Here is a 23671-nt window from a genome sequence, read left to right on the forward strand (position 1 = left end):
TGAGCAGGCTTGAAGACATGTACTGGCCCAATGCAAGCACAAGCGGCTTGATTCTCCCTGGGCTTGGAAAGAAGGAAGGAGATAAGCAGGCTGGCCAATCAGTTGAGTTACCTGGTGGGGAGGTGGATCAAGGTTCTGGGGGAATTGCCATGTAAGGAAAGTGATTGCTGGTCTTTGTCATGACCCCTGACCCAGGCCCCTCTTTTGTACTACTTTGCCAATAGCAAGGCCCTCGGGCTGGAGAGTTGCCCACCACCTTGTTGAACATAAAGGTGCCTTCTTGCTTCCCCAACCAAATTCAAAGTGAGATTGAGACCTCAATGTAGCAAAGAATTTTATTTTCTGCTAGCAGAAAGGAAGAAATGTTCATATAGAATCAGACAAAGCATTCTCTTTGACACAGTGAAGATGGCGGCCTCCATATTTTGTAAGTTCTACCCATGTCCCTCTGTGATTGGTTGCGAGCAACGAGGCAGTATGGATTTCACTGCTTCAGCATGTGTTTCTACGACAGATCATCAGTTTCTATAATAGATCAGCAGGTGTTGATTCTCTCCCCTCATATGATCACTCCATATACGGGACCTGTGCTGTGGATGCACCTCCAAATAAGGAAGGGCATAAGGAACAAGATGGGGGGGCAGTCAGTCCAGAGGCCAAGGGGCTCAGCAGCTGTCCCCCGGCCCGCCAGGGTCTTATCGGTACTTGTCTTTCAACAATCCAAGGTAAATTCCCAAGGCCCCTCCAGCATTTCTCACCATGAATGGGGCCGAAGTACGGAGAGAATGTGGATCATCACATTCTGATGGGGCCTGATCATTGGGGTCAGATTTGATGGCAGTGTCCTTTGAAAGCAATCTCTTCCTCTCCCAAAGGTAATGTACAAGTCAGTTATAATGGACGGAGTGGCTGGTCTTCTTCCAGAAGCTGCATTTGAAAACCAGCTGCATCCACCTCAACCGTGTGGATGCTGAAGTTTCCTAGTCCCTAAAAGGAAGGCACATCCATGATGAATACAGACTCATATTGCAACAGGAAAAGAGCTGAACATTTCATTACTTATTTTGTTTACAACATTTCTGTACCTCTTTTCCGCCCAATTCAGGGTCCTCAAGGTGGCGACTATTAAAGCACATCTTTTCACCCAGACTTTTAATTAGGCTATTACATTTTTTACCAGCTTTTTAATGGTCGGCTTTTGTTTTGTGGGTCATTTGTATGCTGCTTATGTTTCACAGATTCTTTTAATACTGTGGTTTTTAGTTGTAAGCCAGCACAAGGAGGACACTGAAGAAGTAGCACAGAAATATTATAAACAAATCATCATCAATACATAATAAAACAAAACATTAAAACATTTCAGACATTAAAAAGCATCTAGAATGTAAATATAAAATATTGAAAACTCTTAAATGGACCATAAATAATACATATGTATATATAAAATTAGCTTGGTAGAGCATTCAACTTGGGATGGAATGGATAATGGCTCTTTTTCTTACCTGGAGGCGACGACACCTATGAACTCCATTTCCCTTCTTGCACATGGCTACGGAGGGCTTTTTCCTCACCATCCTGGATGGGGGAGATCATGACTGATGGGAAACTCCAGGGTTGGTTGAACTCACCTCTGTTTCAGCCAGGATTTTTTGCAAGGCTTCCTGCATCCTTGGCTGCTTTGTTAAGACATAGAGAAAGCCACCGCCCCCAGCACCAGCCAGGCTCTGCCCAAAGACATGAGGCTGGAGTGCCTCCATCATGCGCTGGACAGCCAACGGTTCACACCCAGGAGCCATGATCTTCTTCTGCAGCCTGTAAGTGTTCAGGCATTTGCCCAGGAGAGCCAAGTTTCCTAGCAAGGGGAGCAGGAAGAGGAAGAAAAGTGAGACCATACACTCAGGCAGCTCTCTGCAGAACTTCCTGTGTTGAGACATGCCCTATTTGATGACAACCACCACCACCTCCATTCAATGAGAGCCATTTTCCTTATTCTTAATGAGTCAGGACACCTTTCTGATGTAGAAAGGCTGAACAGTATAGCGGTAGGAGAGATGTCCGTACCTTCCACCTGCATGCCACTCTAAGGGATACCTCTGCAGCCTCCTGTTCATTGACTGACATAAACCTAAGGTTGCCAACCTCCAGGTGAGGGCTGCAGATCTTGACTGTACTGTACCTTGTTGAAGGGCCTGGGCACACTCCTCTGCATTGCTCACAAGAGCATCGGCATTCTGGACGATGGTGGGCAGTCTGGCATACCAGTTCCTCAGAACATCCTGCAAGGAAAGGCACCCAGCCATACCAGCTGATTTGGGGAAAGGACTGTGGCGTTATCTCATGCTGAGGTCTCTCCCCACTCCGAGACCTGCCGTCCCCAAATACCCATTTTCTCTCCTGGGATCTTCTGAAGGATTCCTTACTGTCCACTGAAAAATGGCTCATAAGAAAAGTGTACTGCATTTGCCTTCTAATATCTATATGAATATGTCTAATAGAATGTATATGAATGCGTCTAACTGAATCTGCAGTTACATTTCCCTCCCCAGCATCCTGTTGTATCTCCCGGTATTATTTATTGTATTCTTGCTACTGAATGGAATCTGCTTCATTGTGAAACCAGCCTCATATGAGAACCCATGATTCACAGCAAGGAATTAACCCCCTTCCTTGCGCTCATTCTAAATGCGACCGCTTAAACTATTCTCCCAGCAGAACACCTGAAAGTGTTTTCCTAGTGAAGGTCCACTCTCTGTATCTGCAGAAGTGGAGTCTGGTCTGTCAAAGGTTGTCCTGGTCTTTAAGATACCAACGGACCCCTATTTGGTTTTGCCACAACAGACTAGCATGGCTGATTTGGGTGGGAAGAGCTGTCAAATTGCAGCTGACTCCACGTGGTTTTCAAGGCAAGAAACGTTCAGAGGTTGGTTTGCCATGGCCTGCCTCTGTGTAGAGACCCTTGGTGGTCTCCCATCCAAATAATAACCAGGGCTGACCCTGCTTATCTGCTGAGATCTGATGAGATCAGGCTAGCCTGAGCAATCCAGGACAAGGGCTAGTATGGCTGTCCTTCAGGACTCATTCGGATCACTCATCAGAATAATACAGCGAGAGCCACAACAGGGCTGTTGGGTCATGGTGGAGGCCACCTCTCAAGCACAAACTCCCTTGGCTGTACCTGGAGCAGGTTGCGGGCAAGGCGTGTTTTCCCTGTGTAGAGTAGGAGCAGGTGCTCATTCAGGGTGCGCCTGAATCCCTCCGGAACGGCAATCTGTTCCACCTCCACCTTCAGTGGCAGCTGAGCCTTCGAACGCCCAATCTTCAGGCCGGGCACCAGCCCACCAACCTGGTCCTGCCATCCACCACCTGCAAGGAATGGCAAGAGGTGCTGAGAAAATCACTTACCTGATAGTTTACTCATTTAAAAAATATCCCCACCTTCCCAGCAATACAGGTATCCAAGGTGGTTTGCGACATTCATCGGACAATCGTGAGAAAGCCATTCTAACAGCATTCATGGAGAGAAGTGGAAGAAAAATCCAGCCAAGGCTTGAGAGAACAAATCTATCTCTCCCTGTCATCCAGAGATTAAAAGGGCAAGCAATGGTTACATAAATCTAGAGAAGAGGGCCCAGCAGTTGTGGGACAGCACAGAAAGGATCATGTGCCTCACTTCCTAAGGGCCTTCACAGCATATCAGAATGAACACAGGGTGAGGGAGAAAGATTCTAAGAAACCAGGTAGCCCTTAAGACCCACTGATTGCAAATGGTGTGAATCTTTTGCAGACTCCCCACTGGAGAGAAGGGAGGAACAGAAGCTGCTGTGGGTTGGAGATCTGTCTGAACCATAGTTTTGCAAACATGGGGGAATCAAAAGAACTTTGAAGCAGGTCAGACAACGTGAGCCAAAGAAAAGGCAAAAGTGCTGCTAAATGTGTTGGGAACAACCACATGGATTCACTCTGGCAAAACAGGAGGCAGTTTCAAAAATGAGAGGGAGTCAGCTGTTGACCCAACAGGGCCTCCGTACTGCCTTCCTGTTCTCCCTTTAGCCTCTTTCCCCCCATTAATTTCACCATTTATTATTGTACTTGGAGTCAAGAAGAGCTAAAGAAAGGAGAGACCCCATGGAATTAGACATTATCCCGCATGGACTCCTTTCTTCGCTTTTCTTCCCCATGCACACCTTTTCCCATCCAGAACTCAGGATGGGAGAAGGTGGGCTCACTGTCCGAGGCTACCCACTTTTACCTGTGGTAAGCACCTGCTCCAGGTGTAGCACTGAATGAATGAGGGACTCCACGCTGGTAGAGTGCCCTGAGACACAGTATAACGCAGCTATCACAGCACCTGCCAAGATACTGCTAGTGCCTGCGGAAGAAACCAAGCAATTTTTAAAAACAAAAATATATCATTTTCATATTAATTAATCTGTGCTGTTTTAACATTTATTGTTTTATCCAGTGGACATTTTGTTATGATTGATGTCCACCCCGAGTTCTGGAGATGCTTGGGAGAAAGGCAGATCTATAAATAGAATCAGGTAGGTGTTTGAAACAACAGAATAAAGTTTGAGTCCAGGGGCACCTTTAAGACCAACAAGGTCAAAGTCTCTTTATTGGCACAAGCTTAATTCTAGGAATAAGCTTTTGTGTATATGCACATTTCATCAGATCTGAAGAAGTGTGCATGCACACTAAAGCTTATAGCCAGAATTAAACTTGTTGGTCTTAAAGGTGCTGCTGGATTCAGACTTGGATCTATAAATATAGTTTAAATAGATAAAACAGAGCACAAGATTAGGTGTGGGGCTTCCACTTTTTCCTAACTGGGAAGCATCAGACTACAGGAACAAGGTGGGCTCCCATAAACCAAGGAAGACTCAGGCCCTTCCCCTCAGTGTCCAGATCATCCCTGACTTGAATCTCTGTCCCCTGCCACCTCCACCCCTGCCAGCATCCTGACCTTTCTTCACATGTTCCTGGTCTTCTGCCCAGACCTGCCATGAATGCCAGAGACAGGTGATGTGGAGGGGGAGCCCTAATCATAATTTCAGACAAGCTCCTATTTTTTCCCCATCCATCCCCTTCAAATTAGGCACAAAACTCCCACCATTCTCCATGAAACTCCACTCTGTTCAGTAGGGGAAAAGGGGGAAACTCCACTCTGTTCAGGAAAGCATGGAGCTTTCCTGCAGAAGAAAAAACTACTTAAGTTGGAAAGAGGCTTCCCAGGCAGGGGAAAAGTTTCTGACTTTGCAGGGCAAAAGGGTAGGACTCATGCTGTAACTTCTAGGATGCGACTTTGGGATCAGCAGAATCCAATGACAGAGGGCTTAGGTCTTGAAGGAGAGCCGAAGGGCCCTCTGCACGTTCTCACAGGCAGTCAGCTAAGAGTGGGATGAGGCTGCCTCAGCAGCAGAGAGGGAGGTGGCTCAGCTCTCAAAATCATCTGAATCAGATTACCGTGGAAACTCATCTACAGCAACAGCCGGCAGGCATTCATTGCATGGCTTTCCTTGACTGACACGAGGTTTGCCAAGAGATGGCCAAACATACCCAGCCCTGATCCATGAGGCAGACGAGACCAGGTGCGGAGTTCGAACCCGCCTCCAAAACGTTCCTCCAGCTGGTCTCGCAAGCTCCTCTCAGAACGGAGAGTGACAACTCCGGTGCAAATGAATGCTGCTTTCAGCAAGGCACCTGCAGGGAGAGAGGAAGCATGGCAAACCTTGTCCTTTAAGCTCCTCCTGGCCTCCCGGCACGAAGATCTGGAATCTGAGCAGCTCCTGCAGGGGGTGGCTAAACCCAAGGGCTGCCAGGATTGAGAATGGGATTCGAACTCTAGAACAGAGCTGCAGTTCTGGCACATGCCCCAAAACGGAGGCAAAAGTGTTTGGGCGGGAGTGAAAGGAGGACCCTAAGTCAGATTCCAGTGCTGGAAAAAAGGGATATTGGCAGGGTTTGCTGCAAGGCACCAAGCTAACTGCAGAAGAGCAAATCAGTTAGGAAACACGTGTTGTGCTGCAATTTCTTTTTCACGCTACAAGGCTGCAGTTCTAACAGCCGAATTAAGGGAAGGTTAATTGTGATGGCCCAATTCATCTCCTGGATAGGAGCAACACACAACCCACTCCCATTTGGGCGTTCTGAATTCACAAAGGTGGCAGGTCAGTTCACGTCAAGTAGCTCTGCCACATGATGTACCTCTGCTGCGGTCCTGCCCTGACCCCCACCCTGCCTTCACCTGGGAGGCTCTCACCTGGGGCGTGAGGCTGGCAGTAATCTTGCAGGTCCTCCAGGCTCCGACACACCGACTCCACCACCACCTCTCCCTCCAGCCTGCCGCTGGCGCTAACCAGCCGCAGCTCCGGCTCAGCGATGCGCCAGGCCTGAGCGCCAATCGGCCTGTGTCCGTCCACCAGGATGGCAAGATCCACCACTGCCCCGCCGTGTTCATACGTAATCGGAGGCGTGTCACTCCAGCCTCCTGGAACAACAGCGGTACACAGGGACACCAGGCTGGGACAGCCGGTCTCCCTCTAGCTGCTCCATCATAACATCCCAACCCAGCAAACACGAGTTCTGTGCAGTCACAGCCTCCCTTGTAGCACTGGAGTCCACCTCTTGAGATCTTATATGATTGTTCCATTAGTGGCCCTGAAAATACTGCTGACTCCAAGACTTCATTCTATTACTGGGGGAGGGGCCGCATGGCAAGGGTAGAGTTTTGGGAAGATAAGGTGATGCTCTAGGGCAGGGGTAGTCAACCTGTGGTCCTCCAGATGTCCATGGATTGCAATTCCCATGAGCCCCTGCCAGTTGACTACCCCTGCCCTAGAGCATCACCTTATCGTGGGAATTGTAGTCCATGAACATCTGGAGGACCACAGGTTGACTACCCCTGCCCTAGGGTGCCTCTCTGAGTCCGGACCTGCAGGAGTGGCCAGACTGTGGCTCTCCAGATGTCCATGGACTACAATTACCAGAGTCCCTGCCAACATGGTGCTGGTAGGGGCTCATGGGAATTGTAGTCCATTAAGATCTGGAGGACCACAGATTGACTACCCTTGCTCTATTTGGCCCCCTGAGCAGAGTGGATATTCCATCACATTCCTTGCAGGAAGCATGAGCTCAGAAGGGAAGGGACACAACCCTGTTCCTCCCACATTTCACAACACTGTCCCTGCTGCACAAAAGTCCTCAGTTTACATTTCAGGGAGGGGAAGGGCCCGTCTTCATGCACGACTGCAAAGAAATGGCCATGCATTCCCCAAACACTGCACAGTTCTGAGTATCTTGGCCCTGTGAGGCTTACGATACCCCATGGCTACTCTGCAAGCTGGAGCTAAAAGAGGCCCGCAGATCCGTGAAAGAACCCAAGGTGCTGCTTAGCCACTTACCGGAGAGGTCTACCCTGGCAGGGCACTCCACCAGCACCTTGCGGCCCACAGGAGGCAGGTCCACCGGCTGGATGCTGATGAATTCACAAGAGGACATCACTGCCTGGCGGATGAGGATCTGCTCTGCCCCTTCGTAATGCCGAGCAGCGCGGACCAACAGGATGGGCCTGTGAAGACCAGGGGAGCCGAAGGTGGGGAAAGGCGTTGATTGGTGTCTGTGCAGCTTCCACTGCATCCCAGAGAGCTCAGAAGGGCCAGGCTCACCAGCACTATACCCAGCCCAGCGGTACCTGCTCAGCCATTTCTTCCTCTCCTTGGCAAGCTCCTTCACGCCCTCCCCGATGCGGCCTCTCTCGAGCTGCTGGAAGGCAGGGGTCCAAGCCTTGTTGGCGGCCGGCCCACTCCGCAAGCCTCCTTCTCCTTTAGCCATGCAGGCCAGCACATCAGCAATGCAGGCAAGAGCCCGAGCAGCCACTCCAGGGTCACTGGCAGTGGAGGCAACTGTGATGCAAGGAGAAGGAAAGAGTTGGGTTTTATACCCTGATTTCACCACCTGTAGGAGTCCCAAAGCGGCTTACAACTGCTGCCCCTTTCCTCTCCCTACAAGACACTCGGTGAGACAGGTGGGGCTGAGAGCTCTGAGGGAACTGTGACCGGCCCAAGGTCACCCAACTGGCTGCATGTGGAGGAGGAGTGGGGGAATCGAACCTGGTGTGCAACGCCCAAGCCGTTACTTACCCTCATCCAGGGTCTTCAGCACAGCCTCCTGGTAGCCCTCGATGACCGCCGAACGGATCAGTGGCAGCAGGCTGAAGTTGCTGTGTCCCGTCAGAACTTTCTGGATCTTGTTCTGGGCTTGCAGGAAGAAGAGGGCTTTGCGGGAGGCCAGCTCCGTCTCCTGGTCCAGGCAGCTCCGCAGCTCCTCCCAGGACATCCGCCAGGAAGCTCTCCAGCGCTGCAGTTGACCGGCCCCAGGTGAGCCCAAGAGCCACAAAACATCCCCAAGCACCAGGGGCTCAGAGGCATGCAGCACAGGGAACAGGTGGGCGTTCAGCAAGCAGCGGCCGCTTGGGAGGATGTCTGAACTCCAAAGGTCCTGGTTTCTAGTCAGTGGGAAGAAAAATGGTTTTTCATTTGACGTGAAATAGGAGAGGCCACCACACAGCAAACCACTGGGCGCAGAGTGGTAAGGCAGCAGACATGCAGTCTGAAAGCTCTGCCTATGAGGCTGGGAGTTCAATCCCAGCAGCCGGCTCAAGGTTGACTCAGCCTTCCATCGTTCCGAGGTTGGTAAAATGAGTACCCAGCTTGCTTGCTGGGGGGTAAACGGTAATGACTGGGGAAAGCACTGGCAAACCACCCTGTATTGAGTCTGCCATGAAAATGCTAGAGGGCATCACCCCAAAGGTCAGACATGACTGCTGGTCAGTGGCCAAGCCCTTCATGACCCGGTGCTTGCACAGGGGATACCTTTACCTTTTTAAGAGAGGCCACCACACAGCAAACCACTGCAAAATGACGCTTTCCAAGAAAGCCTCACAGCCTGTGGTTATACAGTCATGCACAGGGCATATAATGCACCCGAGCCCTTTCAGCTCAGAAAAAGGGCGTAGAGAGGAGCTGAAGCCCTCCCTCCAGCTGTATTTGACATATTAAAAGAGCACTTTTCAGTCCTTGCCAGTTTTGTCTGAACTGTCTGCTAGTTCATCACCAGAAAAGCTGGCACTTGAACCCATGGCCAAGACCCAGCACCTGTTCCTCCACACCATGAAAGTATATCTATCTCTCTCCTTCTCCCCCTCTCCCCCCTCCCCCTCCCCCTCCCCCCCTCCCCCCCTCTCTCTCTCCCTCTCTCTCTCTTTCTCTATTCTTATTTATATACTGCCCTCCCCAGAGGCTCAGGGCAGTTTACATAAAACATAGAAACAACACAAGAAACAGCACAGTAGGCTAGGGGTAGTCAACCTGTGGTCCTCCAGATGTCCATGGACTACAATTCCTATGAGCCCCTGCCAGCAAACTCTGGCAGGGGCTCATGGGAATTGTAGTCCATGGACATCTGGAGGACCACAGGTTGACTACCCCTGCAGCAGGCAACAGCACAGGTCATGAAGGGCTTGGCCACTGACCAGGAGCGCTGCGGGGGTACCCACTGGATCGTTGCTATGGAGCAGTCCCTGGGTACCTACTGTATTCCCGTCCTGCGGAATAATTCAGCCCATGGCACGTTCAGATAGGTGCCGTTTTTCTCTGCTGGACACTAAGCGGGAGAGAATAGCATCAGTCTCGGATTTTCAAAGAAACTCCTCTGAGTAGAAACAGAAAGAAACAAGCAGAAGGCAGAATTGGGTAAAAGTGTGTCAGAATTTCAGGAGTGAGGTCCAGGCCTAGTCAACAGCACCTTCCCCACACTGGGAAAGGGACATCCCTCTGTCCTAGCAGCAACAGCGATTCCACCGACCCGCTTTCCAGCCACTGAAGGACTCTCCGGGGTGTGCAGAAAGTTCCCACCCTGGAGAAACATGCCCATGGCTCTGCTCACCTGCCAGTTGTCATGCCGTCCGCTCAAGGTGAACACTTTGCAAGGGATGTCCCGCAGTCGGAGGGCGTGACCTTGAATTACCACATCCTCCAGCACGTGGCCCTTGAGGTCCTCAGAGGAGGCCACGTCCAGCCCAGTGAGGAGACAACCAGAGCGGATCTGCAAGGGACCCTGAAGGAAGGACACATGCAATGTGTTTCGATAGCCCCGGGCCATTCACTCGCCTTGTCCTAACTGGTGCCCACTGAGCTCAAACACGGCTCCCCAGTGGTGTCCCTCATCCCAGTTCTCTGAGCTGCCACTAGTCCAACCCCCAGAATGATACATTTGAGCTGGGGATCTTCAGGGTCACCTCCCCCCCCCCCCAAATATCCAGGAACGTCCCAAGACTAAGGCTGGCAACCCTGCAGTCCTTCCTTCACTCTGCCCTTCACTGGTACTTCTTGATCTATGCTTTGCTCCTGAATCCAAACCGTGGTCAACATGGTATATGCCCTCACAAAGAACTGCTTGCCCTGCAAATTCCAACAGGCTGGTGGTCCCTGACCCCAGAGAAGTACGCCTGGCCTTGACCGAAGACAGGGCTTTTTTGGTCCTGGCTCCAGCGTGGTGGAATGAGCTGTCAACTGAGATCCGGGCTCTTCTGAAGAACCTGCAAAAGGGTGCTCTTCCGCCAGGCATTTGACTAAGGCTAAGGCACTCTACCATCTAATGGGACCCCCTGCCCAATCTCCATCCAGGCTTTCACCAGAACCACCCCCCTCTCATCTGGGTTGGGCCAATTATCCTATATGAATGTTTAACGTCTGGCCTGGGAGACTTTTTAACTCAGGGGTAGTCAACCTGTGGTCCTCCAGATGTTCATGGACTACAATTCCCATGAGCCCCTGCCAGAAAATGCTGGCAGGGGCTCATGGGAATGGTAGTCCATGGACATCTGGAGGACCACAAGTTGACTACCCCTGTTTTAACTGACAGAGCAACTGAAGTAATGTTTCATTAGCTAATTTTAAGGTTGTAAATGTTTTATTGTGTGAAATTATTCTCCTCTATTGTTAGCTACCCCAACACCTTCTTGGAGAGGGGGGGGGGGCCTAGAAATCTAACACCAAATAAGCAAATAAACACCAGATTCTGCACACCCTCCCCAACAGCTCCTGGCATGGCAGCCCCAAAACGGAGACTAGAGAGAAACAGAATCTATCCAGTGGCTTAATAAAGCTTGAAAAGATAGAGTCTCTTATGTTATTTATTAGGCTTCGACTCTGAGATCAAGAGCTCACAGCCTTGACTCTCCATGATACAGGAGCGTTTGCGTAAAGGTAAAGGTATCCCCTGTGCCAGCATCGAGTCATGTCTGACCCTTGGGGTGACGCCCTCCAGCGTTTTCTTGGCAGACTCAATACGGGGTGGTTTGCCAGTGCCTTCCCCAGTCATTACCGTTTACCCCCCAGCAAGCAAGCTGGGTACTCATTTTACCAACCTCGGAAGGATGGAAGGCTTCGACTCTGAGATCAAGAGCTCACAGCCTTGACTCTCCATGATACAGGAGCGTTTGCCTAATTATACTCAAATATTAACAAGGACGGACTTACTGCCACTGACGAAAGATTGAAAACGGAAAACAAATCTAGAGACCGTTCTGGCAGAGTCGAAGCCTGAATAAATAACATAACAGACTCCTTATCTTTTCAAGCTTTATTAAGCCACTGGATAGATTCTGTTTCTCTCTTGTCACTATTTGGAATCGTCCAAAACGGAGACTGGCAGCTTCCTGCAAAGAACACCAGGAAACTCCACCCCCACTTTTCCAGGGAGATGTACTATCTTTTTTGTTTTAAGTGAATTTATTTAAAATTCAAGCATACAGAAACATAACCAATACCCCAGGCAGACATACCTTCAAGCAGCAGTGCTGAACAGCACTCCCAGGCCCCAACGAAACTGCTCCTTCCAGCAGGCTATTTGTGACCGAGCAGCCCTCTGCTAGGAGTGCAGGCTCCTGTGTGCGAGAGACACGGACAAAGACACTGTGGGGACATGAAGGTCCTGGGACAGGGGTGTGTGCCCACAATGGTGGGGTTCTTCAGCTGAATCTGTGGGCATTCTGTGTCTGCAAGGAAGCTGGGCCTTTTTAGAAAACAAAGCAAGATGCTGGTCCTTTTGTCTGAGCTCGCAGAGCCATGAGCAGTGAGAGTTGTTTTTTTTATACCCTCCTTTCACTGCCCCAAAGAGTCACAAAGCAGCTTACAACATCTTTTCCTTCCCCTCCCCACCAAACACCCTGTGAGGTAGGTGAGGTCTTTGCCCCTAAGCCTCCTTCCTTTCCCCTCTTTTCCACCTGCATTTCAAAGTTCTGAATTGTTATAAAATCTCAACAGAGGCAGAAGTAGGCAGAATGCTGCGTATAGTGCTGGGAGTGGAGGAAAGATGCACACGCAGGTGACTCTACAGCATCAATGCTGACGCTACTGAGAGTCTTGGGAACAAGAAGGGAAATGGGAAGGTACTTACGGCCACATCGGAATGGGCCACTTTGCAGAAGGATTGGATGCAAGCCGTGTGCTCCTGGGCTGTTAAGTGGAGGATGTGATCACCGGGCGACATGCTCATGTAGTCATAGCGGCCACCAGGGATGTAAGCTGCAAGAATAGAAGAGAGGAAGCAATGCTGCATGAACATTTTGGCTTTGGAATCTCAAAATACCAGACTCCTGGGAACTGCAAGAGACCTCAACTCTCAAGCACGAGACCTCAGCTCTTGGTCCAGCAGATGAGACTCTGTTTTGGGTGCCGGAGCTCTGCGCATCAAACCCAGGTATGCACTGCCATTCCCATCCTTCCCTGGCACCCCCTAGAGGACAGGGTGGCTCCATTTGCAGCAAGAGTCCTCAATCAAGGTCAGCAGTTTGGAATTGGCATCATGCTTTGATTCTGGTCTCGTGACAAGCAAAGCACACTGGAGTTCACGGCTTCACCCATAGTAAGTGGGACCGCATGGAGGGCCTTCCACAGCACAGATCGGGCGTTCCTCGTCGCTGCTGCCTTCCGGGCATCTCCGCTACCCATTCCTGGGCTCTGGCCCGTCACAAATGCTTCTTCAGTCACCCCCTGGGCCATGCACAGCAGGATGTCGAAGAACAGGGACAGCTGGGTTGGGAACAAAGAGAAGAGAATGGCCATCAGATGCCCAAAAATATCCAGCCCAACATGGAGCACCCAATGAGCAGAAATCTGGGAGCTGTCAGCATCAAGGGCTCATGGGAATTGTAGTCGATGGACATCTGGTGAGCCACAGTTTGGCCACCCTTACCTTAATGGGATTTCTAAGGGTTTTTTTTTTTTGTTCTATAGGAACTGCCATCATCAACCAAGGAAGAGAAACCAAACCAAGAATACATAAGAAGAAGAAGAGCTGGTTTTTATACCCCACTTTTCACTGGCCAAAGGAGATTAGAATCACCTTCCCTTCCTCTCCCTGTGAGGTGGGGCTGTGAGAGCTCTGACTTACTCTGTGAGAACAGCTCTAGGAGGACTATGACTAGCCCAAGGTCACCCATCTGGCTGCATGTAGAAGAGCGGGGAAGCTGCCACTCTTAACCACCACACCACCAGGCAAAAGAGAGGCTGTATCAAGGCAGGCTGCCACAGACAGGAAACTGCTCGATGCCCTTGGCTATTCTGCCAGCATGTCTTCAGAACAGGAGGAGGACCTTGAGGCTCTGAGCAAGCCCTCTTGGCTCTAGGTTCACAGGCTTAGCCTGCAGTCTGAGGGAGACGGCAGCTGACCCCCTCACCTGAATGGGTGGTGCACCTGAGTCTAGCCCCAAATAGGTGCAGGCGTCAAGGGGGGGAATGACGTGGGTGGCCAGAAGCTGTTCAGCTGTCTCTGCGGAAAAGAAGACGACCCCACAGACCTGCCGGATCAAACAGAGGACAGTGCTTTGTTGTGCGAGGCAAGGGACTCTTCTGCAGCAGCCCAGATGGTCTTCCATCATGGCACGTGGCTTTGGCAACAGTCAGAGAAACACAGAGTTGGAAGGGACCTCCAGGGTCATCTAGTCCAACCCCCTGCACAATGCGGGACACTCACAACTACTTACCCACCCACAGTGACCCCATTTTCATGCCCCAGTGATCCCTCCCCCCACCAAAAACCTACTGTCCCACAGTGGCTACCAACAATTCCCTGCGTATGCAAGAAAGGGCCACAAGAGCCAAGCACGGACACAATCCCTTCCTGCCCACCCGCTCACAATCTGCCTAAGCTCATAAAATCAGCATTTCTGCCAGACGACTAACTAGCCTCTGCTTATAAGCTTCCAAGGGAGAACCCATCACGTCCTGAGGAAGCCTGTTCCACTGAGGAACCGTTTTAACTGTAAGGAACGTCTTCCAGAAGTTTAGCCAAATATTCTTTTAAATTAATTTCAACCTATTGATTCTGGTCTGACGCTCTGCTCCATCCTCTATAGCAAGAGTAGTCAACCTGTGGTCCTCCAGATGTCCATGGACTACAATCCCCATGAGCCCCTGCCAGAGTTTGCTGGCAGGGGCTCATGGGAATTGTAGTCCAGGAACATCTGGAGGACCACAGGTTGACTTCTCCTGTTCTCTAGGACAGCCCTTCAAGTATTTGAGGATGGGTATCATATCACCTCTTAGTCGCCTTCTCTCCAAGCTAAACAGACCAAGCTCTCTTAATCAGGACTACTGTCCAACATGGGTTGCAGCCCTGGTTTTCTAGCCATCTGCAGCTCACTTTGCATCTCAGTCTAGCCACAGGGTTGGACCTCGCTGGACCAACCTACAGTGTCCCAAGAGAGACATTTATAAAGCCCCAGGAGCCCGACTTACCAAGGGGACTTTTTTATCGAGCCCCAGGCACCGCTGGATCTGATCTTCTGAGCTTTGATAGAGAATATCATGAACCACCCCCTGTCGGAAAGAAGCCACTGTTAGCCTTCCACTTGGGTTGCCACCTTCCTCCATGTGGGGACTGAAGATCTCCCAAAATTACAACTAACCTCAAGATGACAGATCATTTCCCTGGGAGAAAATGCCTGCTGGGGAGAAGTCCTCTATGGCAGGGGTGGGCAACTGTGGCCCTCCAAATGTTCATGGACTACAATTCCCATGAGCCCCTGCCAGCATTGGCTGGCAGGGGGTCATGAGAATTGTAGTCCATGAACATCTGGAGGGTCACAGCTGCCCACCCCTGCAGGCAATAAACTGGACTAAGGTCCCTCCCCTTCCCAAATTTGCCGTTGTGAGAACTCACCCCCAAATCTCCAACAATTTCCCAAGGCAAGGCTGGCAACCCTACTATCAGCTGTTTCTTGGCAACATTTCCACTAGAGAAAATTACTATTGTGTGCAAAGGATTCAAAGTCATTCAAAATGACTCTAAGTCCTTCAATGGCATCTTCATGAAGGCCACAAGGGTGTAATCATGTCTAGTTTGGCCATCAGTCATATGCAAGATCTGCAGTATACATGATTGAGCAGAATATGAAGAGTATCCTGCAGGGGGTTTCAGAGATGTGTATTTAGCATAGTTAGACTAGGAACGTCCTGATGGTTCCTGATTGGCTCAATGGGTGTCTTCCTGCTCTTTTGAGAATACCCTCCTCCCTGCTTGCCTCCAGAACTGCAGCCAAATGACAGAACGGCTGCCAAAAACAATTAGAACGGTTAGTTCGGTCTCTCTCTCTTTCCCTCTCCTTTCTACACAAAATTGTTTCTCTTCATAATAAAACTACTTTATTCTTTTAAGTCACTCCTGCGCATAATTTAAACTCTGCCAACAAGACACACCAATGGGGCTTGCTGGAAGATTGCTCTCTGAAAGGACATCTGCTCACATATGCCCAGTTCAAAACAACAAGCTCCCCAAGTGCATCTGCTGAAGCAGATTCTGTCCTGTAGTCTTCTACTGGCCCTGCGGGCAGGTAATATGAGCTTTCCCCATTTAGAAGGCTGTCAGATGCCGCCGTACAGGCAAAAATGGTACAGGAGGATGAGAAATGAGACAAGCACCGTAACAATTGGAGCTGATCTCTCCAATCACCATAGCTCCATGCTGCCATTTGCAGGAATGAGCCCCATGTCCAGACTGCAGCCTTCAAGTCAAATCAGGGAATTTGCTATTCATAAGCACAGAGGAGCATTCTTTATCTCCTGAGACCAAACCCTGGCCCTAGACAAACTGTACGGATAGACTTCCTTAACGTTTAGCCTAGATCACTAAAAATTCAGGCTGGGGGAGACCTGTTGACTGCCTACCTGAGTGTCAGCAAGGTAGACTCCATGCTTCTGAGCATAAGAGATGCTTCCAGGCACAGCAATGACTCTAGCACCCTGGAATCCATGCCAATCGATCTCTGGGAGAGGAAATTTGTGAATTTGTAGCCGAAATCCTTCTCTGTCCAGGCTGCCACATCAAAGATAAATTAAAACTAAGCAAGCATCTCCAAATGAAGGAGAGGGAAAGAGAGGAGGCCACAGGGAAGCTCCCCAGCTCACTTTACAGCTCAACATCTGTCTCCTACCTGGGCCACGGGACACCGCAGGCTCACTCACCTGACCCGGCTGGGATCGAAAGAAGCATATCTGTGCTGCAAACCCACACCCCCGGTGGGGATCCTTTGCACACCTGGAAAGGGAACAGGTGGATGCAAAAAGGGGGATTGGAGGTACCTTGCTCTGCCCATGTAGCCAAGCAGAGACCCCCAATGTGTTTATTGGAAACCTTTTACCACCTTAGTCAGAAGCAGAATGTGGATATGCGTGGCCTCTCCCCCACTTAATTCTCCAAAGCAGAGTGGCAAAGCAGCCAGGTGGGGAGGTGTTTTTAGGGCAACCTGTACCAGCAAACGATGCGCAAAGGTGGTACAGTCCTGCCAGGTGCCCCAGCCCCATTCCCCTTCCTTTTCGTTTTTTACCCACCTGCCCTCAAAAACTTGCATGCATTTTTAAAAGGCGCACACTTCAGCTACCGCTAGTCACCCAGAAACATGTGTTCCGTCAGGCTTTTACAAACAGCCAGCAGCCATCCTCCCACAGTTCCCCCCAATCTGAACTGAGCTCCGGCTAGCGTTCATGGCAGCTCTGAAGACTTCCTACTTGGCTGGCCTGCACTGCCCAGAGGGGGCCATCACCTGTGCCGCTGATCTCAGAGGCTGCAGCAACTCCACCGAAGGCGAGGCAACCAAGGAGCTCGTGGGGGTCCTGCCAAACTGACCTGGTGTGTCAAAGTAGCCAGCAGGCTGTCCAGGTTGCAAGTGAGTGCCTCAACAGGGGCAGCGGGATCCTCGACGGGGAGGCAGGTGAACGCTCGGCTGCAGTCGTCAAACAAGAAGTCCCGGCCCTGAAAGGAAGGCTGGCAAGCACAGGCCAAAGAGCAGACCCCCTGGCACAAGGAAGACTCTAGAGCCCCTTCCCCTACTGCCTTTGGGTTGCAGCTTTTCCTACTGCTGTATTTTAAAAGAATGTGGCTAGCTGGCTTCGTCCTCATTGACCTATCCCAAAGCAATGCTACCTGGAGGACCCCACCCACTCAGGTGCAGCTCACCTCCCCCCAACAAATTAGGGAAGAGCAGTCTCCTCGCATCTCACCATGTGCAGGATGAGAACCCAGGCCTTTTGCAAGACATCGGATACAACCACCTAGAAGGGAAACAAGAGAAGACATCTGAGTTGTACAGCAAGGCACTGGAAAACAATCTCTGTGGCACATAAGGGAAAAGGTGCCTGGATTGGTGCAAGGGTAGTCAGGTTCGGGCTCCTAGAGGTCTGGCTCCCTTTGCATACTGTCAGCTGGGCGTAGCTGGTTGGTGCAGTGGTTAAGAGTGGTGGTTTTGTAATCTGGCGAGCCGGGTCTGATTCCCCGCTCTTCAACATGCAGTCAGCTGGGTGACCTTGGGCTCATCACAGCCCTGTTAGAGTTGTTCTCACAGAGCTGTTCTCAGTAATATCAGGAATCGCTCAGCCCCACCTACATCACGGGGGCTGTAGTTGCCCAGTGAACCTTCTCTTACCGTATAGCCAGCTCGAGCGCTCAGGTGCTCGGCTGCCACCAGGAGAGCATTGAGAGTGGCACCTCCACTGCCAACCTGGACCTTGGGGTCTTCAACAGTGAGCAAGATAGGGTGTTGGCCCAGGGCACCCCGATCCCGACGGACCTCAAGCTCTGGAAGCAAAACATATGGTGGGCCTGTTCCTGAATGCTGGCTACAGCGTGCAGAAAGCAGGCCTGACAAGGAAGCACCCATGAAATCCCAGAACTCCTAAGAAACTAAAGAAGGACTACAAAGGTGAATAGAATTCACCTAATCACTGATGCCATGGCCCAGGGAACCTCTTCAGACCCTCCTGTGATTTCTGAAGAATCCAGGCATGTTTTTGCACCAGGAAAATCTGACTCTGAATCCCTGCTCATCCATAAGCATCTTGACCAAGTAATTGCCTGTCTCCCATTGAATTGTTTATAGTAACGATCCCCAACCTGTGGGCCGCGGACCACATGTGGTCCTTCGACTAATTGGAGGTGGGCCCCGAAGGACGCCTTCTTCCCCCCCCCCCCAGCCCTTTACAACACACTTCATTGTTGTGGCGTGTCTGTATCTTATTTTGAAGGGATGTTTAAACATTACCATAGCAATCAGACAGCGTTAGGGCAGTGGTTGAGAGTAGAGGAGTAAACTACCCCCCCCCCCGGGCCTCAGTAAAAGGCGTTGAGTGGTCCCCGGTGAGTGGTCCCCGGCGTTGAGTGGTCTCCGGTGATAAAAAGGTTGGGGACCACTGGTTTATAGCATCCTCCTCAACAGAGTTACACCCTTCTAAGGTCATTGAAGTCAACAGGCTTAGAAAGGTATGACTCTCCTTAGGATGGCAGTGTTAGCTTGCCAACTGAGGAAAAACAAACGGCTTTCTCAGAGAGGCTTTTATTTTTGTGAGATCATGACAACTGAATTACAAAATGCTATCACTGGGCAGAGCTGTTTCACATGCCACGACAGGTGTGCTGCTCCAGCCCCTTCAAGGCCTCTGGTTGACCCAGGTTTTCTTCTGCCCCAGGTTGATCCTCGTTCAGCCAGTGGGAACTTTCGTAGGTACACAGATACACCATTGCGCTCATCTGTAAAGCTTGTTAACAGAGTGTCCTAAAAAATGGTTCTCATCAGCAGACAACTAAAATATTCCGTCACTCGGAGGTGATTGCAGGAGAAACCTTATAACAGAATTATCACTACTGAATCCTTTTGGAGAATTACTGCTAAATAAAAGAGGAAATTGAATATTGGAACAGGGGACCATGAAGACTGCACAGGGACCCGCTCTAGTTATGAGAATTCCTACTAAAATTCCTGCTTTCAAGGAGGCACGAGCCAAGATGTATTTTTTAAAATGGAATTAAGCTCCAACGTTGCTCCAGCTTCATTCTAGCCCAAATGGTGACCCACGTTCACCATGTCATTTGCTGGGTTTGATCCCCAGGTACAAAGCAGGGGTGTGGCTTCAATTCGTACCTTTGTGGAAGGCAAAGACGCTGTCCTTATACTGGCATGTTAGGACGATGACTGTCCATTCCACCTTGTCTCTAGCCATGGGCACAAAACCAGCTTCTGGCCCTTGGGTGCTGTTGAACATGGCAAAAGAGAGTCCATCAAACTGTTTTCCCCCCTCCTCCTTGGAAATACAAATTAATTACAAAAAGAGTAATCACCAGTCATTTGGAAAACACAGTGTTGGTATCATATATACACCTGATCAAAACCAGAACAAATATAGATTAATATTTTAAAATAATAAATCCTAACATTGAAAATAATTTAAATGGCTTATTTATTGTTCTGTTGACAATTTACTGTTGTTTTTTTGTGTGGGGGGTGTTGTAAATAAACAGGACTTTGGAGAGAAGGAGATTTTTATGCTGCCTTAAACAAGCCTTTGGAGAGGTCGCATAAAAATCTCATAAATAAATGCATGATAAAGTGTGGAGGGGAACTTGCTCATCAAATTCAAGTTATCCTCTACGGGAATTATAAGAGTATACAGAAATTAAAAACCAATTGGCAGGTTTTATAAGGAACAGGTAAATGAGATTCCTGGAGCCACCGTGTTGTGCTAGACTGAACACTGAATCTAGAATTAGGTAGAAACCTTGGCTCAGTCATGAATCTTGTTGGGTAATCCCCAACATGCTTCCCAAGAGTGCCAGGAAGCCCATCAAGAGGTTTCCTGGTGGCCATTGGCTTCTTTCTGCAAGGAATGAAAAGAAGGAGGGACAGAAATTGTTTGGACACTTTGTACACATGTGCAAAGTTAAAGCCTCCTTTAACTGACTCTCAGATGCCTACAATATTATGCAGTCAGTGAGGATGCTCAGCCTATCAGGCCGTCGCATGGATCTGCATCTTTTTCATTTAGCTAGTTTACCAAGCCACCGTTTTCTGCATACCTGGGGTCTTTCCACAGTGTACAAAAACTCATTTTGTGGATGGTCCGGTTTTCATAGAATCATAAAGTTGAAAAGTCGAACCGCTGCTCAATGCAGGTTCAGCCTCAAGCATCCATGAAAAGTATCTGTCCAGTAGCAACACAGAAGGACTTTCTTGGTGGCTTCCCATCTAAACATCAAGCAAGGCCAACCCTGCCTAGCTTCCAAAAACAGACAAGCTCAAGCCTGCCTGGACTCTCCATGCCCTATTAGATAAAACAGTAATTGATATTTACAAAACAATGCAACCTTGCCTAGCAGACCTGGTCCAGACTGAAATTTACCACTTCTGTAGATGCTGAGTGGAGGACGTGCATTTCAAGAGTTATTAAACATGGTTTACCACATCCAGGCTATTACAAAGCATGTTAATAATGTCTGAACGGCTGGAAGGCAGGTTTTAAAGAAGATGCCGCAGTTCTTATTTCTTCACCATCCCTTAGAGAGCGATAATAAAAGATTGTGGGAAGGCTTGAATCACAGCATTTGCATCTCAGTGCACCTTGGATACCAACCCTGTTGACATCATTACTGTTTCCCAGAGGCCAAATTAATGTGGCTCCTGGTTCAAACAAACTTTATCATGCTCTTTCAAGTCCCCATCTACTCCGAGATCTGTTTTCCTTAACCTGCCACAGCTTTGTACATGTGCTTTGTGTGTTAGCCGTCTGTATTCTAACACAAAAATTCATTTAGCATTGGGAGGGTGAAACTGGAACCCAGAGCTGACAAAGAGTTCTATCTGATTCATGGACCTGAGGACTCCGGATCCTTTAGCTGCCACTCGGCTCCGGTTTCGTTTTGCTTCCACGGACGGTGATCCCACTGCAAGGACTGGACCCTTTTTTAAATGCAAGCAATCTGTTGTTGCTCTAGTCTGGAGAGACATCGGCGGGGCTAGATGTATGTTAACCCTCCACAGTGCTGCAAGACTCCACTACATTTTAAAGCGAATGGATTTCTTTCCAGCCAGCGGCCACCCGACGTAGCCGCTGAGGGCTTGTCCGAAACGCAGCCCCCGACGGCGAGCCCACACTGCAGCCCCTCCAAGCTGCAAAGGGCATTTGCCTATCCAGGCTTTAGGCTGAACCCCCCGAGCAGGGCACCCAAGGGATGCAGATTTACCAATGCACATTGACCCACTCGAGAATAAGTCCTATCTAACGCGGTGGGACTTACTCCTGAGTAAACATCCCAAAGATCAGTTTTGACAAAACACCCCCACACCTCTTTTCCTTCATTGGTTACCTCCTTCCCGTTCCACGATACCCTCCGCCTGCGCTGGCCCTTTAACAGAGTAGTTTTTCGCCAGGTTTTCCTCGAATGCTGCATTCTGGGAATTGTAGGGAAGCACACGGAGAAGGAACAATTAAGAGCTGTAGAGTAGAACTCGACTTCCCAGAAGCCCTTGCGCCTCGGATAAGAAGGAAGTGCGGTTCGTTAAAGACAGAGGTTGCTCGCAGAAGTAACTCTAAAGAGTTGCTTTCTCTGCGTTGTTAAAAAAAAAATTAAGATCCTCAGCGGTAGGGTTGCCAACATCACGGCGGGGGAAAATATCCTCCTCCTATAGCACAGGGTTAATGGGATTTATTTACTAGATAATATTATTGGGACTAGGAAAAGTGTCAATTGCCCTTTCCCACGTATTAAAAGGACTGGCGTCTCCAGATCGTTGGCAACCTTTGTGCGGGACGAGGATCTGAGGCTCGGGTTCGAATCCCCACTCTGTTATGAAAGCTTGCCGGGAGATGCTCTCTCTCTCATCCTAACCTGCTCCACAAGGCTGTTGTGAGGATAAAATTGAGACAATGAATAATATGCCGTTCTTAGCTGCTTATAGAAAGGATGAGATAAAATGTACATAAATGGTTATTGAATTTAACAAACTAAATGCCTTCATACTGTTTGCTCACAGAGGCCCCTCTTGGATTCAAGGAGGCTTTCTCCCAAGTAAGCAAACTTTGGCCTGCCCCTTTGCCAACTCAATGCTTAGTGGGTTGTACTTCCAAATGCATAGGCATAGTTTTAAATGTTTATGCATGCTTGCTTAGAAGCATACCATCTGGGTCTCAGTGGATTATCTTTCTGTATAAACATCAAGTCACTCAAGAGTGATTCCCTGACTCATAGAATAAAACCTCCACCACTCCCTGCGACTATTCAAGTGACGAGTTGCCAACCTCCAGGGGCACCTGCAGTTCTCTCAAAATTACAACTCAGCTCCAGACAACAGAGATCAGTTCACCTGGAGAAAATGACAGCTGAAGAGGACTCTGTGGAGCCCCCTCCCCTCTCTAGCTCCACTCTCCCTAGGCTCTGCCCTCAAATGCCCAGGTATTTTTCCAGCCCAGAGCTACAAATCCTAATTCAGCCATTCTCAATGGCGGCCCAAAGGATTTATGGGGGTCTTGGTAACTGGACCAATTAAATACCCTTTTTGTCACATGTGACATGCATTGCTAAAAAGTTCAATCTTCTTCAAGGAAAAGAAATAATGTAATCTGTTCCTTTGTGTATGCTTGAATTTATGCATTCAAGAAAAAAAAATGAATGCACATGCTTCTCTTGGCTGAATGTTCTAGAAATCTGTCCTGACAAGGTATGTGAAGTATAGTGAGTAATTCATGCTTAACTTCTTAGATCTTTTTTAGCCTACTTCATTTCGCCTACTGCAGGGGGCCCTGGAACCTGAGAAGAAGTCCTAAAGATCTAGGGCCCAAAGAAGTTAATTCATGCTGGGTATCAAAATCAGAGCCCAAACTAGGGTTGGCTCAGACAATGACCTCAAGGGCAGTTATGTCTTATTTGGAGGGGACATTTAAAAACACCTTCTTGTAGGAAACCAGCACCTCCCTGAGGAGGGCACTAAACTATTGTGGAAAATTACAACAATGTTTTTTTGTTGTTGTTGTTTTGTGTGTGGGGGAGACAAGAAGAGATGGGGGTTTGTACCCCATTTTTTACTACCCGAATCTCAAAGCTACATACAAACACTTTCCCCTTTTTCTTCCCACAAGACACCCTGTGAGGTAGCTGAGGCTGAGAGAGCTCTGAGAGAACTGTGACTGGCCCAGGGTCACCCAGCTGGCTGCCCATGTAGGGAAATCAAACCCGGTTCTTCAAATTAGAGGCTGCCACTCTTAACTACTACATCAAGCTGGCTCTCAAGAGTCCATAATAAAAGCCATGTCTTAATTTTTATTAGGACCAACCCAAATGACACAACACT

General features: G+C 49.4%; 1 protein-coding gene across 5 annotated transcripts; it reads right to left on the minus strand.

Moving 5' to 3' along the window:
• Positions 1-317: 317 nt before the first annotated feature.
• On the minus strand, positions 318-21824 carry FCSK (fucose kinase). Of its 5 annotated transcripts, XM_077309719.1 has the most exons (25): positions 21691-21728; positions 20404-20528; positions 19472-19581; positions 17981-18132; positions 17559-17609; positions 17185-17322; positions 16524-16596; positions 16227-16324; positions 14799-14879; positions 13739-13858; positions 12920-13091; positions 12457-12584; positions 11843-11944; positions 9943-10113; positions 9590-9660; positions 8139-8503; positions 7691-7901; positions 7401-7567; positions 6260-6487; positions 5557-5700; positions 4250-4369; positions 3176-3363; positions 2177-2276; positions 1629-1852; positions 318-987 (listed from the first exon to the last, which is right to left on the minus strand). In XM_077309719.1, exons 2-25 carry the CDS (start codon positions 20433-20435, stop codon positions 892-894), a joined length of 3342 nt encoding a protein of 1113 aa, XP_077165834.1. In that variant the 5' UTR covers positions 20436-20528; positions 21691-21728; the 3' UTR covers positions 318-891. The 5 variants fall into 5 exon arrangements, with proteins under 5 accessions (XP_077165834.1, XP_077165836.1, XP_077165835.1 ...); XM_077309721.1 differs by lacking the exon at positions 20404-20528 and having other exon boundaries at positions 19472-19584; positions 21691-21824; XM_077309720.1 differs by lacking the exon at positions 20404-20528 and having other exon boundaries at positions 21691-21813.
• Between the last annotated feature and the right edge of the window lie 1847 nt (positions 21825-23671).

The sequence above is a fragment of the Paroedura picta genome, chromosome 14 (assembly GCF_049243985.1).
Source record: "Paroedura picta isolate Pp20150507F chromosome 14, Ppicta_v3.0, whole genome shotgun sequence".
In the NCBI taxonomy this organism is placed as follows: Eukaryota; Metazoa; Chordata; class Lepidosauria; order Squamata; family Gekkonidae; genus Paroedura; species Paroedura picta.

What these genes read in the sequence shown, in the direction of transcription:
- FCSK (XM_077309719.1), bottom strand. Translation starts at nt 20,435, where the DNA reads ATGAGTTTTTGTACACTGTGGAAAGACCCCAG. An exon ending in CTGCCAGCCTCACGCCCCAG is followed by an intron (nt 5,701 to 6,259) that starts GTGAGAGCCTCC and finishes CTCTCCCTGCAG; the next exon opens with GTGCCTTGCTGAAAGCAGCA. An exon ending in TTGCCCGCAACCTGCTCCAG is followed by an intron (nt 2,277 to 3,175) that starts GTACAGCCAAGG and finishes CTTTCCTTGCAG; the next exon opens with GATGTTCTGAGGAACTGGTA.